The sequence below is a fragment of the Clytia hemisphaerica genome, unplaced genomic scaffold, assembly GCF_902728285.1.
Source record: "Clytia hemisphaerica strain Z4C2 unplaced genomic scaffold, Clytia hemisphaerica genome assembly, whole genome shotgun sequence".
Lineage (NCBI taxonomy): Eukaryota > Metazoa > Cnidaria > Hydrozoa > Leptothecata > Clytiidae > Clytia > Clytia hemisphaerica.
The window spans coordinates 360,393-375,579 of record NW_027103498.1 but is presented as its reverse complement, the minus strand read 5'-3'; the positions used below and the strand labels follow the sequence as shown (position 1 = coordinate 375,579).

At 33.5% G+C, this 15,187-nt stretch overlaps 1 protein-coding gene across 1 annotated transcript; it reads right to left on the bottom strand.

Annotated features, from left to right (window-relative positions):
* Nucleotides 1-8,895: 8,895 nt before the first annotated feature.
* Nucleotides 8,896-10,498, bottom strand: LOC136798783 (UPF0696 protein C11orf68 homolog). Its single transcript, XM_067055452.1, has 2 exons — nucleotides 10,135-10,498; nucleotides 8,896-9,822 (listed from the first exon to the last, which is right to left on the bottom strand). Exons 1-2 carry the CDS (start codon nucleotides 10,284-10,286, stop codon nucleotides 9,288-9,290), a joined length of 687 nt encoding a protein of 228 aa, XP_066911553.1. The 5' UTR covers nucleotides 10,287-10,498; the 3' UTR covers nucleotides 8,896-9,287.
* Between the last annotated feature and the right edge of the window lie 4,689 nt (nucleotides 10,499-15,187).

The window sequence follows — 15,187 nt, the reverse complement described above, 5'->3', positions numbered from 1 at the left end:
TATATTTGGTCATCTTTGCTTTTACAACGAATATATAATGAAATTTCTTGTAACAAATCAGAGACTTTCATCGCTATAATAAAACATTTCAAATAAACACGAATTCGGCGAAACTTCACACAATCACGTCAAGCCATTCATGATCTCAGAAATGGTTTGATTCAAAATCCAATTTTTTTCAAATAGCAAAGTTACAATCAAAAATATATTGGTCTTGAATTTATATGTTATCGTAAAAACATTCGAATAAAAGATTGCAACATGGTTTTTTTCAAGCCAATGAGAGTTTATCACCACACGACTTTCAATCATATCTATCGCACAGTTAGCTTTGACTTTGTTTGTCTCAATTTCGCAACGAACTTTTAAAAGTTTGATTAAAATGACCGAGCTTAGCAGTATGAACGATTTGGCTCATTATCTTGTCAGCATTTTGATAGTTAATTAAAATAAGATGATAGGTAGACAATTTCGCAACCTTTTACTTAAGGAAGAAAATATTTAACTTTTGCAACTCAGCTAGAACGCACTAAGCTTTTCTCTAAGTAAGCTAAAAATATTTGCCGGGCATCGATGGACGAGAATTGAATCAACGATCTAATTTTACTGGATTACCTAAGTTCTATACACCTGAAATTCAAACATCGTGCACTGGCCAAAAAATATTTTAAAAGCTGAACCCTAAGGGCTGCAGAACGAAATTGAGCCAAGAATATAGAGAAAATTTAAACCATTTTTTGAACCAAGTAATCCCTGCTCTCCTGATAATGTATTCTGGAAAAAACAAAACATATAGCAATGGCCCGATATAAGACGCTGTGAGTTACTCGCCAAATTTGACGAAAGATGTTAACCTGAGAATTTCAACACTTTATACATCGTACATCGTGTAGAGAAGAAATCGTTTAAATACCAGTAAATCCTCGACAGTGCGTGTTGAAAACAGATCGAATATCTTCTACATCACACACTAAAAAAAACAGGACAAAATACGAAAGTGAGATTCATACAAATGAAAAATGGCGAGATTATGATCTCTCAAAAGTTACTGTAACTAGACGTTTTCTTCTTTATTCTTTCGATTTGCGATAAGATGGATATCTGTAAAAACTAAGCCAAAATTATATAAAAAGCTTCTTTTTATCTCGCGAACATTAAATGTGTGAGGCTCGCTTTCATAACTGGTAAGCCATAAGGAACACCTCAATTCTACAACCACACCTTATGCACAGGCTGTATCAAGTATTAAATTTTGTCTTTAAATTTTCATACACGTTTTTTTTTATAAGAGCAAACTATATAAGAACATAAGGCTTCAAGGCCCAAAAATTTAAGAACATTCTAAGAACATTCTAAGGCTTTGGAGACTTAAAAACATGCATTTTCTTAAGAAATTACATCAAAATGCTCAAAAAATGCTGAAAATAAGAACATTTTAAGAACATTTTTAGGCTTCAAATCCAAAAAACTAAGAACATCCGAAGGCTTCGAAAATTTTTGACGTTCTTATAAAAAAAAACGTGTAGAGGCTTTTAAAACTGTTCTACGAATTTTTGCCTTCACCCAAGCACTTTAACCCCAGTTTAAATTTTCTGCGATAAAAAAGGTGACATGAAATTTTAAACCGGGCCCTTGGTTTAAGCTTACCAAGTACTAGGCATGCTGGGTAATTAGATCGGGGGAGTACCTAATACAATTTTAGCCGTTTTTCGATTTTAGAGGGAACGACGTGCAAAGTCTCCCGTACTTTATTAAACGTTACGACAGTTATCGAGAAGAAAGACCTTGCGTGATTAGCTCTGTAGCATACTGTTGGCTTGAAAAGATGATAATGAAAAATATGAAAACAAATCACAGTCATAAGAAGAGAGAAAACGCTGTAACGTTAACCCAATTATATGTTACTGTGTTATACATTGATATTGGTGTTACATACTTTGTACTTTGTACTTGTTATAAGAAAATACAATTACTTCCCGTAAGCTGCTGAGTACCACTTTAAAAATGCCAGGTTAACTCCCTAGAGTTACTTTAAAAACCTCTTTAAAATTCTAATCAGCTTAAACATGCAAAAATATTGGCACATAATAGCTCATATAACATGCCTCTCCTAAAAGCATCGATAGTTATTTCCATCACCCGGGTTACACTAGACATCTATTATCGTACGATATAAAATGGTGCATAAAATAAGAAATGAATTTATTTTGTTGACATTCTGCGTGTTTACGATTCGAACTATTTTATCTACTTATATATATTTGTAGTTCGTACAAAGTCAACGTGTGCTAACTTCTACTAACCGTTGGGACCATCCATATGAGAACTAGATCAGTCAACTCTCGAGTTAGACAGGAACCCGTCTGCGTATTTTTTTTAAATCTGATGAATACTTGACGGGTCAGAGCTGTGAGTCCGATTTTGGACTCAAAAAAATTACAGCGGGAAAATCGAATTTAGCGCTGTCCTCACTTACTAAAATAAAAACCAAATTTCGGAGCTTGCGCTTTCTTTAAGAAAGTGTGACCAGTGAAACAATAACAGGATTTGATTGGCTGTGTTTTCAACCGTCATTGGGATATGGGAAATTCAAACTGTCAGCCCATACCATGCTATATATTTCGCCATCAGTTTATAGAATAAGAAATCATAGCATGGATCTCCAGGCTACTCTCGAGTTTGCGGCAAACACGCATACAATCAACTCTCTCTAATTCAAACTTACATTATTCGAATCCTTCTGTAATTCGATCTAAAATATAAGTACGTTCAGGTGGGGGAGGAAAGTGGTAATAATACTCTCTGTAATTCGAATCTTCCCATAATTCGAAGATAATCTTAGGTCCCTTGAATAATAGAATTAAATAGAGGCAGCTGTAGTTAGAATTTTCATAGCTACAACACAATCCGAACAGACTCAATTCATGCTCCGGTAGAAAGTTGACTGGATAATTAGTCTCTATAGATAAGAAACTTTGAGAAACTTTTTCCGCTAGAGGATGAGCAAAAGCCTACTCGGTAATGAGCTATTTAACTAAGCAAAGTGAGTTTAGAATTACAAGCTTCTAGGCTATGGCCCATTAACACAGATAGTTTCTAGACCACATACCCATACATTGATGATTAAATGATGCGGACATACAAGGATAAGTCTACGAACAAAAGGACATGGCCCAAGGCTGAATGAAACCCTTTTCCGTTGGAAATATTCAAAAACTTCTAGATTCACGATAATTATGAGGTTAAATGCGGAGCAGAAACTAGCCTAAAATCTACAGGCACCACCATAAAATGTACAAGTATCAACAAATCACAGCCAGCCAGCTACTGATAAGTAAGTACATAAAACAACAACAAACTTCTCATCACAAGACATCACATCATAGTATCGTTCTGTAAGGAAACACCATCAGAGTTCAATCATAACAAACCAGAATTTAAACAATTCACTTTTTATTACCATGTCGACATGGACAGTTTATTATAAGCACAAATCAATTGAAAAACCATTAAGATAAGCCCCTGTAAACTTCTTGTTTCAAAAATACCTTAAACACCTTTAAGTCATTTAACAGGCTACAGATAAAGAGTCTAAGGATTTTAAATTGAGATTACATCTATATTTTTTCGATAATCTGTAGCCCTGAAGATGAAAAGTTTGTGCTTATAAAAAACATAACAACCTTTTTATAAGGGATAATTCAAATTAAAAGTCAGTTTAATTGCGGTTAACGAGGAAGCGCTATTTCGAATACAAAAAGCGAAAGTGTGCATATAATCAGATATAATTGAAAAAGCCATTACGTTGCTTTTTTTACACGCGCCAGTGCATTATTTGATCTAACATTTGGGCCTTTCATTAGCATGTAACTGTCCGTAAAGGCTTGGGGACACGAGAAGTTTTTTTCGCGTTGGTGCAATGCAACATGCTCTCTCCCACCAACACAAGAAAAAGAAGTGCGTGTCCCATGGTTTCTTTTTTTTGTTTTATGGGACAAAAAGTGAGAGAAATACCCAATACGCTAAACTGATTTTGTCCCTGGCACAATGGAGCAAAATTTATTCAGGTCAGGTAAATTGACCGACGGGCGGTTAGGGGTATGTCTTTCAAAATAGCAGAAATGCACTGAAAGGATGGACTTTCGATAAATAGGTGGAATATTCAGCAAATCTAGGAAAAATTGCAATTTTTTGCCCGAAAATCTTGATTCTTTTGCTCTAACAGAAGTTAGACAAAAATAAGAACAGTTTTAAGAACATTTTTAGGCTTAAAACTTAAAAAATTAAGAATATCCGAAGGCTTAAAAATTTTGGATGTTCTTATAAAAAAACGTGTATACCGCTGGGCCTTCATACCACTTCGGCTTCTTGTTTAAATTCTCAACCTCATCTCTGCCCTGGGTAAGAGTTCTAACTATGCAGGGTAATAAGTTTGTGCCACCCGACCGTCGTTTCCATTGACTTCTCCCAAAGATTTCCACTATTTTTCCCGAGACACCTGACTTCTGGTAGCCTTGAGGGTCAGAAATAAAGAAAAATAACGGAAAACTCTCTTCCAGGACCCGTATACTTATTATAATAAAAAATTATTACAGCCAAAAGAGCAGCTGAACTGAACTGAGATTTGACTCTTGATTTTAACAACTCCGATAACATTCAAAAGAAAAAACACCCAAACTATAAGTGGCAGACATCCAAACCCTAGACTCGCCTGGGTAACCCCCGGATCTCCATATTGTTCATTGAGTAAAGCTGAATCCCGAAGAACTCTTATGCTCATTCGCAGACTGCTCACACGGAAAACAGCGACAATACACTCCAAATAAATATACATTCAAAGAATATCGTAAAACTTAACATAAACCATTACTTTCATTTCTGAACAAATACTATCTAAAGTCATGGAGTAGATGTAATAAATACCAAATGACCTCACATTACACAGTTCACATAACCCCCCTCCCCCAACTGGCTAAATCGAAAATAACGATCGAATTCTAAACCTATCAGCCATAGAATTTGAAATAACATCCCATATAAAAAAGAAACTTTTCATTTTCATTGAGACCAAGCTCCCAACGTCGGGGACGAGGTTGCTACTCCTTGATTTTATACTCGTAGGGTCTCAGAGACACAGAGGTGTAACAATTCTCGATCAGTCAGTCCTAAATAAGTGTTTCAGCAAAATTTTAAGTGCTCATATATTGTATCGATGTTTCCATTATTTTGATCTCATCAAAACCCGTCGAATAAAATAATAACCACGAAAACATAACTGATTGAAATTGAAGAAGGAAAATATTTTGAAAAGGGATTATGGGTACTTGGAAAGCGCAAACCCTCAGATCAAAACAGGTTATAGAAAAGATATTGTCCTTTATTTCATTATGAGGGAATGTAACAAAATATAAGAAAACCATGCCAAATGAAAACACTAGAAACCAGCTAGAAAGAAGAAACTGATATTCAAAGACCTTCTGAGATGAAAGAGATCTTTCACAAGCGTGAATAATAGACATGAAATTCTCTGTAAAATATATTAGTGTAACACTGAGAGAAAAGCAAAAGGGGACAAAAACAGTACGATCATTTTGATTTAGAAAAATTTTATGAAAAAGAATTCTCATTTTTAGTTTTAAAAAAAGGTCCTGAGGTTTTTTCTCGCTGAGGGTTATGTTTGATCCTACGGTGTTTAATTGGACGTAAGTGATTTGTAAACTTAATAAAATTGGTTCATTAAAAAGATTGACCCATCCTAATCCCAGTGTGATATGATGGTGATACCTTTTAACCTACATGTATTTTTGATTCAGGCTTGAAACCGAGTACTAAATAAACTAGATACAAAAACTCCAAAATTTTCTTCGCAACTTATTATAACACCGAACTATTTATCCCTTTTGAGAATTCCATTCACACGAGAAAACACAAAAGTTAAACCCTTACAGATCTCGACATTTTTCTTCTGAGGAGAAATAGTGAAGAAAATTCACTACTTTTTGGAAGAAAAAAAATGGAGTTCAGTTTCGTTAAGATTTCTTCCTGATCGTTCATTTAGAGGAGAAACATGCTGTGATCGATAACCTTCGTGAAAAGAAATCCAAAATTCCATAATATAAATGAAATTTCTTCACACAAAGTAGAAGAAAACTTCAGACGAGAATATTTTTTGAGTGTGAGAAAAATATTGATTTCCAAAGTTTAAGAAGGAGTTGATGAGGCAGATTTTAGACAACTTGACACTTCAATCTTCACTTTCTTCAGAAAAAAAACAATGTAGATTTTTTTCGATAAAAAAAGTCTTCATTTTTTTAAAAATTCCTTCCACCTGCAAAACTCATAGTCTAGACTTTTAAGTCGTATACCAAATAAGTATTCCATGATGTTGTCCAACCCAACGAAATAAACACGATGAATGATTGAATAAAAAGAGGGAAAAGAACTAAATACTAACTATTACTAAAAATGGAATGTGTCTGATCCTTAATTTATAAAAAAATCCATACAAACAAGCCAATATTATGAATGGATTGAAATTGATGAAAAGGATTTTATTCAGGACAATGTCTATTTTTAATGACTATTGTTTTTCAAACAGAATTCAAATGTAATCGATGATGGTGTGACAGAATTCAAGGTCAATGTTGCAAATGAAAGGATATGTAAAAGCCATAGGGTCGATCTTGCTTGTATGAAGTATAAAATATATTTGAAAATTGGATAAAAAGCTTTTCGGCTTACGCCATCATCAGTTATCATACAAGTAAAAAGAAAGTAACAAATTTATTGAAAAAATTGGAAAAAATGTGAGTAATTAAAAGCAATAAAAATTTTAAGTGGCAATAAAATATATTACAGTATAGGGAATTATTAAAAGCTATAAATATCATTAAGTCTCACGTGACTCCATTTCTGACAAAAGCATAAGGCTACGAGTGTCTATTTGGTTATTCAAACTAGGTCCTTTAGTAGCGATAAAGAATGCCTCCAAGATTTTCCTTTGTGTTAAGAACAATCTAAGAATTAATGCTCGTCTTTTTCCATTCCCTATCCCCATTTAGAGATATTATCTGAAACAGACTGAAAGAGATAATTTAAAAAAGTATACCTTCTTCACAAAATGAGTTGTATAAACCATGGTTTTGTAAGGAAGGTCAGCCAGTTCTTCTCCATAACTCTATCACTGTTATATTCCAACAAATATTTTTATTTTATACTGAAAATAAAGAATTGATTCACACAAACCCAAAAACAAGCAAACGTACGTAGTGAGCTATAGAAATATTAAATTTCGAGCGAATTTGGTTATATAAATTGCTTTTAAACAAACGAATTGAAGAATTTAACAAGTTGATTCGTTCTTCTTAATTTTTCATCCTCATTTTCAAATTTGTACGATAATACCTCACTCATGATTATCTTTTCAACGAGCACAAAAATCACATTCTAAAACAAACTCTATCAAAAGTGAAAAGGACTTTTAAAATAACACAGGTCAAAAAGTCGAAAAGTTGAAACCTTACCAAGCCCTTTTCACCGATTTATAAGAGCTTTTGAATAATGACCATTTAAAAATGAGGTTTAAACGCTGGAAGAAAATTCTACATCAATGGTAAATAGCTTTCATCAAAATTTTGCACAAAATAATAACAATACCAATATACATACTCATTCCATCCATGTATTGGAAAACATAATTTTTAAAATAATTGACAAAAAAACTTAAAAAGTTAGGACAAGAAATTAATTGGCAGGTTTCCAGAATTCAACTTTTGGTCGAGTAGTAGAATATGGTACATATTCATCTTTGGTACCTGACATGTTCTTTTTATGATCAATAATAAATTTTCTGGGTGTTGGTGGATGGGTACTTGGTGGTTCATCTGTCATGTTATGCATCCATCGGTGCCACTCAGGTGGAACCTGAGATCCATCAAATTCCAGTCTCCCTTCATAAGGAAATTCCACATATCGACTTCTACCCATGAAATAGGTTTTGTTTTCAAAATATTTATTACCATATTTATCTTCACCGATCAATTCTCCTGTCCTGACATTGCCTTCGCGTAACAATCTTCGAAATGCATTCTGGTAGCCACCAACATGCTTTAAAACATATTGCTGGTGACGTATCCAATTTGCAATACCAGACATTATTTTACTTTAGTATTTTTTGTATTATTCTTTTCTTAAAAAGGAAAAGAGTTTTATTTATTGCATGTCAGAAACTCTAAGGAACTTAAAAAGTTCCGATTTTATATTACTGATTACACAAGCCTGAGGAGAGCCGACCCGAATAAACATCGCTACATTAGTTTCAATATGTTTTCATAACAAATTACAGATCTGTTTTTTTTTTTAATTTCTATAACATGAAGAAATAATTTATAAAATAACCATAAAATCTAACTTTTCAACAAGAGCACAATCTAGCTCAACGTTCATAGTGTAGAAGGGGATTCCAGGTCCCACCAAAAAAATGAGATCCCACCACTACTTAAAACTTCCACATAAAGCCAATGACCCTAAGTCACAGCACTTTAGGTAGAAAAATTCAAAACAAAATCTAAAAAAGAATTAAGGTAACACAAAATAGCTTGTTTTTTCAACGAAGTACTCTCGGGTACCTAATAGCCGGGGGGTTTGGAATAAGCGGGGGATTGGAAAAAATCTCAAAACTTAATAAGCGGGGGGGTTGGAATAAAAATGTCCTGGTTGGAAAATTTTTGAAAAGTAGGCTAATTCAGCAGAATTAGGACAAAAGAGGGAACTTTCAAAAACATTTTCCCAAAAATTAATAAGCGGGGGGGTTGGAATAAGAATGTCCTGGGTGGAAAATTTTCGAAAAATTAATTAGCGGGGGGGACGGCTATTAGGTACCCGAGAGTATATGATTAGCATAGTATACTAGATAATATGTTATTATCTTTAAAATAGTTAACAAAATTTAAAAGTTCTACTAAAAAGTAAGTTACATAGAAATGTTTCAGTAAAACACAAAAAAAGTTTGATAATTTGACTTATAAAAGCTAGACAATTAATCAAGCACATGGAAGATATCACCCAAAAGTCCCACCTAAACTTCGGAAGTGCAAATCAGCAAACCCCCCCCCAACTACAGTTGAGGGGGGGGGTGGGGGTAAACTCTATGTAGTTAATAATATCTATGTAGTTATACATAAAAATATGACACCTGTCAGAAACTAAATGTTGTAGAAATACAGTGGCCGACCTAAATCAAAACCCCCTGGTTTATATTAAATAATATGATTTATTTGATATGAAAATTATGTCTCTTTGATAATTGTTCCTTTCTTCAAAATGTCCCAATTGCTTGTATAAATGGTTGGTCGAATCTTCCAGCGATTCTTTCGATAAATACCTAAATATGTGTAAACATCTGGTTTGTATGTCAAAGCACGTTTGATTCCTAATTCCCTAATTGTTCTTTCATTCTCCATAACTTGATCTTTATCTAAAAAGTTATCATTATAAATACAGAAAACATGTCTAATATCTGGTCCCTCATGTGCACTCACTTTAGCATGCCTAGCCAATGTTTCCCCATTAACAATTCCTTTTGCAATGATAGCCCACAGTCGGTCAGTTTCTATACCAGGTCTGGTTGTTACTAACCATTTTCCTGATGTACATTTATGTTTGCGTGCTAGTTCAAAAACATATTCTTTAGTGATGTTAATGCTTTCAGAAGCATTTACTTTCTGCCATTCATCCATCATTTTATCTGGGTCAAAATCTTCATTATTGTCATTATTGTCATCTTCTGGACGTAACACCCAGATCCAGCCAAATCCTTGATCCCTAAAAAAATGCAAACTATAAAAATAAGGATTGCTTGATAAATTTGAAGATATTTGAACTGATAGATAAGACTGAATCATAAGTCGGACAAGTAAGAAAAACATGTCTTAAAATATTGGTTTTCTGTCATCTTGCACTAGGTTCAGGCCATGGTTAGTCAGTTGAAAAACATTATTTATACATCCTTTATATTATGTATCTAATTTTCATCTTAAGAAGTACTTGACTTGATTAGTAAGATTGTTTTCAACATTTTTCTGTTTGCATATTGTAAGTGAACAGGCCATGATAAATTTTGAAGGCCAACCTTACCTACGGACATTTGAAGGCTTGTTCCTTTTCAACCATTCATCTAAGGGATATTTATTCTTTCCAACAACAAATGCTATTGAAGCAGCATCATCAGTAGTCTTTGCTTGTTGCGCATAAAATTCAGAAGTATTTACACTTTCACCAGAAGCCATCCTTCAATTTTCAATAGCTTTGGGATTTGTCTCTATTATTGAAAACAGACCAGCTATTTCATTCAAACTACTCTTGACAGACAACCTGCTTGTTAACTTTTTCAGACCTTGTTAGGACCCCCATGTTTATTTAATTTTTAAATAATATTTTCAGCTGTCAAAAAAAGAGTCTCATTTATATAATTCTAACAGGGATATGTAATAGCGGCGCTGGATGAGAATTCCTTAGCGGATTGCTTCTTTGTCTTTTCTATTGTAAACTGTTCATAATAGAAATCCATCTCTGTCCCCTTGAGTGTTCTGCTTTTATAAGAAAAATGAAGAAGACAAAGTAGTCATGCAGTACGTCTTCACATATTTTGCTATGATGTTCCCACTTTTCATCGAAATAATATTTGCAGAAGATACCCCAAAAACTTCCTTGCGAATGAAATCTAATCTTTTCAGCGTGTGTTATGAATGAAGCTTTCATAATTCCTCTTTAAAAATTTTGGATGGAAATATTTTGACAAATACTGTTTCAATTGACTTGAATTTTTTTCCATAACCAGACATACCGACTCACTTTCTGAAAATATCAGTTAGAAAGTGAGGCAGAGGTGTAGCGCGGTATTTCAGATGAAAAATTGCTATTTATAATCTAATAGACAAAATTTCTTATAATTTTACTAATGAAAACAATGTTTTTAATTTTTTTGAATTGTCATTCGCCGATTTGTTTTACAGACCCTCTTGATGTCAAGGCTTTTTCAAATGTGCATTATCCAGCTCCGCTATTACATACCCCTGATTCTAAGTAGCTTAGTTTTAGTGCACATTTACCTTGATTTGGGATTTAGAGAAAAATTCTCTTGAAAACCAAAGATAATCATATTCTTTTATCTCTTTAGAACCAGCCCTTCATTGAATCATAATATGAGACATAAACTCAAGCTGAAAAATCAGCAGTGAAGGTACAAAAAAATAATAATCCTTATTTGGCTGATGGTAAATTATTCCCTTGGGAATAGATGACGTCATATTTCAAATCCAAACAATGATCTGAAACCTCTGATTTATATAGTAGGAAAATACTTGCTTTTAATGTTGTGCTGGAACTCGTAGATCAAAACAGGTTTTTTGATATTTTCTTGCAATGGAAAGAAAGTACGAGGTCATAAATACTACTTTCAATTTGTGTGCTTTTAAAATTTGGTGCGTTTACTCTGTCTTTGTTGAATTTTTTAATGGTGTTGAAACAGAAAGCAGTAGAAAATGATCTTTAAGAACAGATTTCTAATGTTTTGTAAGTATTTCTTTTTGCATTATGAAGTTTGATCTTTTATTGTTTTTATATTTCTTCTTAAAATACTTAGTTGGTTTTATAATATTTGTGTAAACTTCTATCTGCTTGCATACATATAATCATATGCCCTATCCAGACCGTAAACTATTTCATTGTCTAGTTTTTTTAAGATCATGTTTCTGGTTTACGGTCTGGTCCAACTAACTCCTCTGCAGGGATATCTGCCCCTGCATATGCGAGTGTATCTAATTATTCAGTACGCGCCCAGTCACTGAGCAGAATTTTTTGCGGTGTTTTCGATATTTTACGATGCGCGTGCATAATTTATGAAAAAAGCTGACATTACAAAAAAAGATAAACAAATATAAAATGAAAACACAGGTTCATTTCTAAACAAAATTGCTGATGGAAAGGAGCCTTTATGTGGCTGACGTTTGGATGTAGTTTAAAGTAGTTTTGAAAGGCTTTTGAGTTTGTATAAAAAGAGATTTTATGGTAAGTAATTATGTGTGTCTGCCTGGGTTTCCAAAGTTTTTAGATTCTGTCAACAAGGGTTCACTCACATACAATATCAAACAAACTGTATCAGACTTTTTTAGTTACACAGACTCTAATATTTTATAAACTTTGTATGTTGAGGTAAGACTTTTTTTCTGAAATTTTGAGTCTGGATACCCAGGCTAAGTCATATGGGGCATTTAAAGTAGGCCCGGTTCATAACAAAAAACATCAAAAAATGTGCAAAATTGGAACAAAGCGCCAAATTTGGACCAGACATGCCTAATACCCTATGGATTGATATTAGAAGGGCGGCCCAGAAAAAATTTAAGGATTGCCCTTATTTTTGGACCCATTTATTGAAAACCTAGGCTAGAGCCCAAGGGCCCAATCCAATTTTTATGGAAATTTCAAACTCATTTTTGGCCAAAACCAATTATAGAATCTGAAAGCTCTCGAAAAACTTAATTTAATATAATTCAAATAATATGATAATTCACATTTAATATTTGTTTCCTATCTAGATTATATTAGCGTTAGAATACGGTAAATGTTCACGAAAAATATTTTGCGATGGCGGTACGCCCACCCGCGCCCACAGGACAGTTCCAATTTTTAATTATTGGGAAATCAGGGAAACCTGTTCACCACGTGGATAAAACCTGACAAAAGGTTTTCAACCAGATTTATTCAGATAAAGCTATTAGAGGTTCATTTCTTGTGGATTTTAAAACCTGCATAACCAAAAACAAAAGTTGTTGGGAAGGAAAGAGTAAACGCAAGACAAAAGGTTTGGTTGTGTTGATCAGTTATGTTTTTATTCTATCCAAACTAATTTTATAAAAGACCAAGGCGGAGGCCCTGGCTGTTAGAGATAGGAACAATTAGGACTGAGGAAGGTCGGAATCGCTGATTGAAACTAAATCTATCATCTTATCTATAAACAAGAGCCCCAAAGATGCGGATAAATATTTCCTTTACAAATGTTAAAATAATATTGATGTCCTCAAAAGATTTCAAAGTGCTTTAAATCTCAGATAACATCAAGCAACACAAGTCCCTAAGAATTTCAAAATTCCATTTATGTTATTGCCAGTATTTACAGGATTATTCATAAGATGACTGTAGGTTCAAAGCTACGGATCACGGAATATATCCAAGCTGAACCCGACTGAGAACAACAATTCAGTAATCAAATTGGCTGGAACTTTAATTTTCGTTAGGTGGACTTTAAATTGATTTTAGTATTATACTAGCGGTCACCCGGCGTCGCACCGCCAAGTAGAGTGTTGTTGAACACATCAAAAGACCTGATTATATAATTATTATTTTAAGGGCTGATTTCCAGAAATATTATATAGCCAAAAAGGGCAAATATTTAAAATGAAAGAATGACAAAAAGGAGAATACTTCACAGTAAGAAAACCAAAGAAAATTTTATATATTTTTAAAATGAGATGAAATATTTTGCATTAGGTCGGTTTGCGTAAAAGTGGACATGGAGACGGTTTGACCCACAGGGATTATAAGAGTGCTTCAATTTGTTGGTTTTTTGTTTTTATAGGTTGCTGTTAATATACAAAATCTCACTGTAAAAATTTTTCACCAGAATTTGTACCAATCTGGAAATATTGCGTTACGTACGGGACATTTTGCGTTACGTACGGGACGGTTTTGAAAAAATTCTAATTTTAAAGCTTTATTTGTAACATAATCCTTGAGTTGTGTGGCATCTTTTGTTGGATCATCCAATGAAGGATAGGTTGAAGTAAAATGTTTTGCCTTGTTTTTATTTATAAGTGCTAGTGGGAGAAATGGGCAGAGATTTTACTTCACGGTCAAGCTTTTATGTCCCGTACGTAACAGTTTAGTTGAATGAACTGGTATAATCTTTTGTGAAACCATTATGACAAAAAATTTACATACAGATTTCTTAATTGATATCTGTGGATCATAATTAAAATTTAAAATTTGCTGTAAAAACCATAGAATAAAAGATATTTTAACTGATTTGAGCCTAATTGGAGATGGTTCTACGTGAATGTCCCGTACGTAACACCTATAGAATTGGGCATATCTCGCTGAAAGTTTGGTTTCAAATTAGTTTTTTTTCAGTTTTTTGTAAGTTTTCCAGATGCCTCTCTAAAAATTATTGCTAAATTCTCTGGGTCTACATCGTTTTTCCAAAAAACTGCTTAGAAATAAAATTTGTCCCGTACGTAACTTTGTCCTGTACGTAACAACAGATTTCTATTAAATACCCAGCTGTTTCTAAACTATATTTTAGTGTTTACTTCCAATTTTATTGAACATATGATGGCTGTTATCAACCACCTACCTTCAAGACAACTTTTTTCAGTCAGTTGAGTGATTGAGAGGGTCATTGATAGCTGTGAGGGAGTAATACAATTCAAAAGGTTGTAATACAGAGTCCAATCTATATCTATAGTGTGACTCGCTAAACGTAATCTGAGATTTCACTGAAACCCTTTTAGTTTTTTCTCTAGCTGTTTCTCTGACTTCTTAAGTTATTGGTTTGAAATTTTAGCTGACTGTTTTTCATGATATATAGAGCCTAGAGATGCGAAGGAGTGTATGTAGTATTTTGAAAGTTTGTCCCGTACGTAACAACAAAGAACTTATGATTATCAGCAATAGTAACATATTCATTTGAGGCTAGATTGCTAACATAAACAAATTATGATAAATCTTATGTTTGTTTTTTAAAGTAGAATAAAACAAGATAATAATGAACCCAGTCAATCAATGAGTAAGAGAGCATTGACAGCGTATGAAAGATTCATTGGGAGGTGAAGTATTTAAAGAGATGAAAAGAGGAAGGATAGAGAAGATCAGGGAAAAGCAGAAAAGATAACGACTTAAAAATGATGAGGCAAAAGAGGAGTATTGCAAGAAGGAAAGAGCAAGGAAGAGATTACAACAGGACAGAAAAAGAGAAAGTGAGGGACAAGCATCTGAGTTATCAATTTTACAAAAAAATAAACTGATTGGCAAGAAAAAGAGAAAGCGAAATTCTGAAAACATGAGAAAAGAAGGGAACACTTTAAAAATTAAAGTTAAGCTTACATACAACGAGAACGGAAGGCTTAAAAGACAG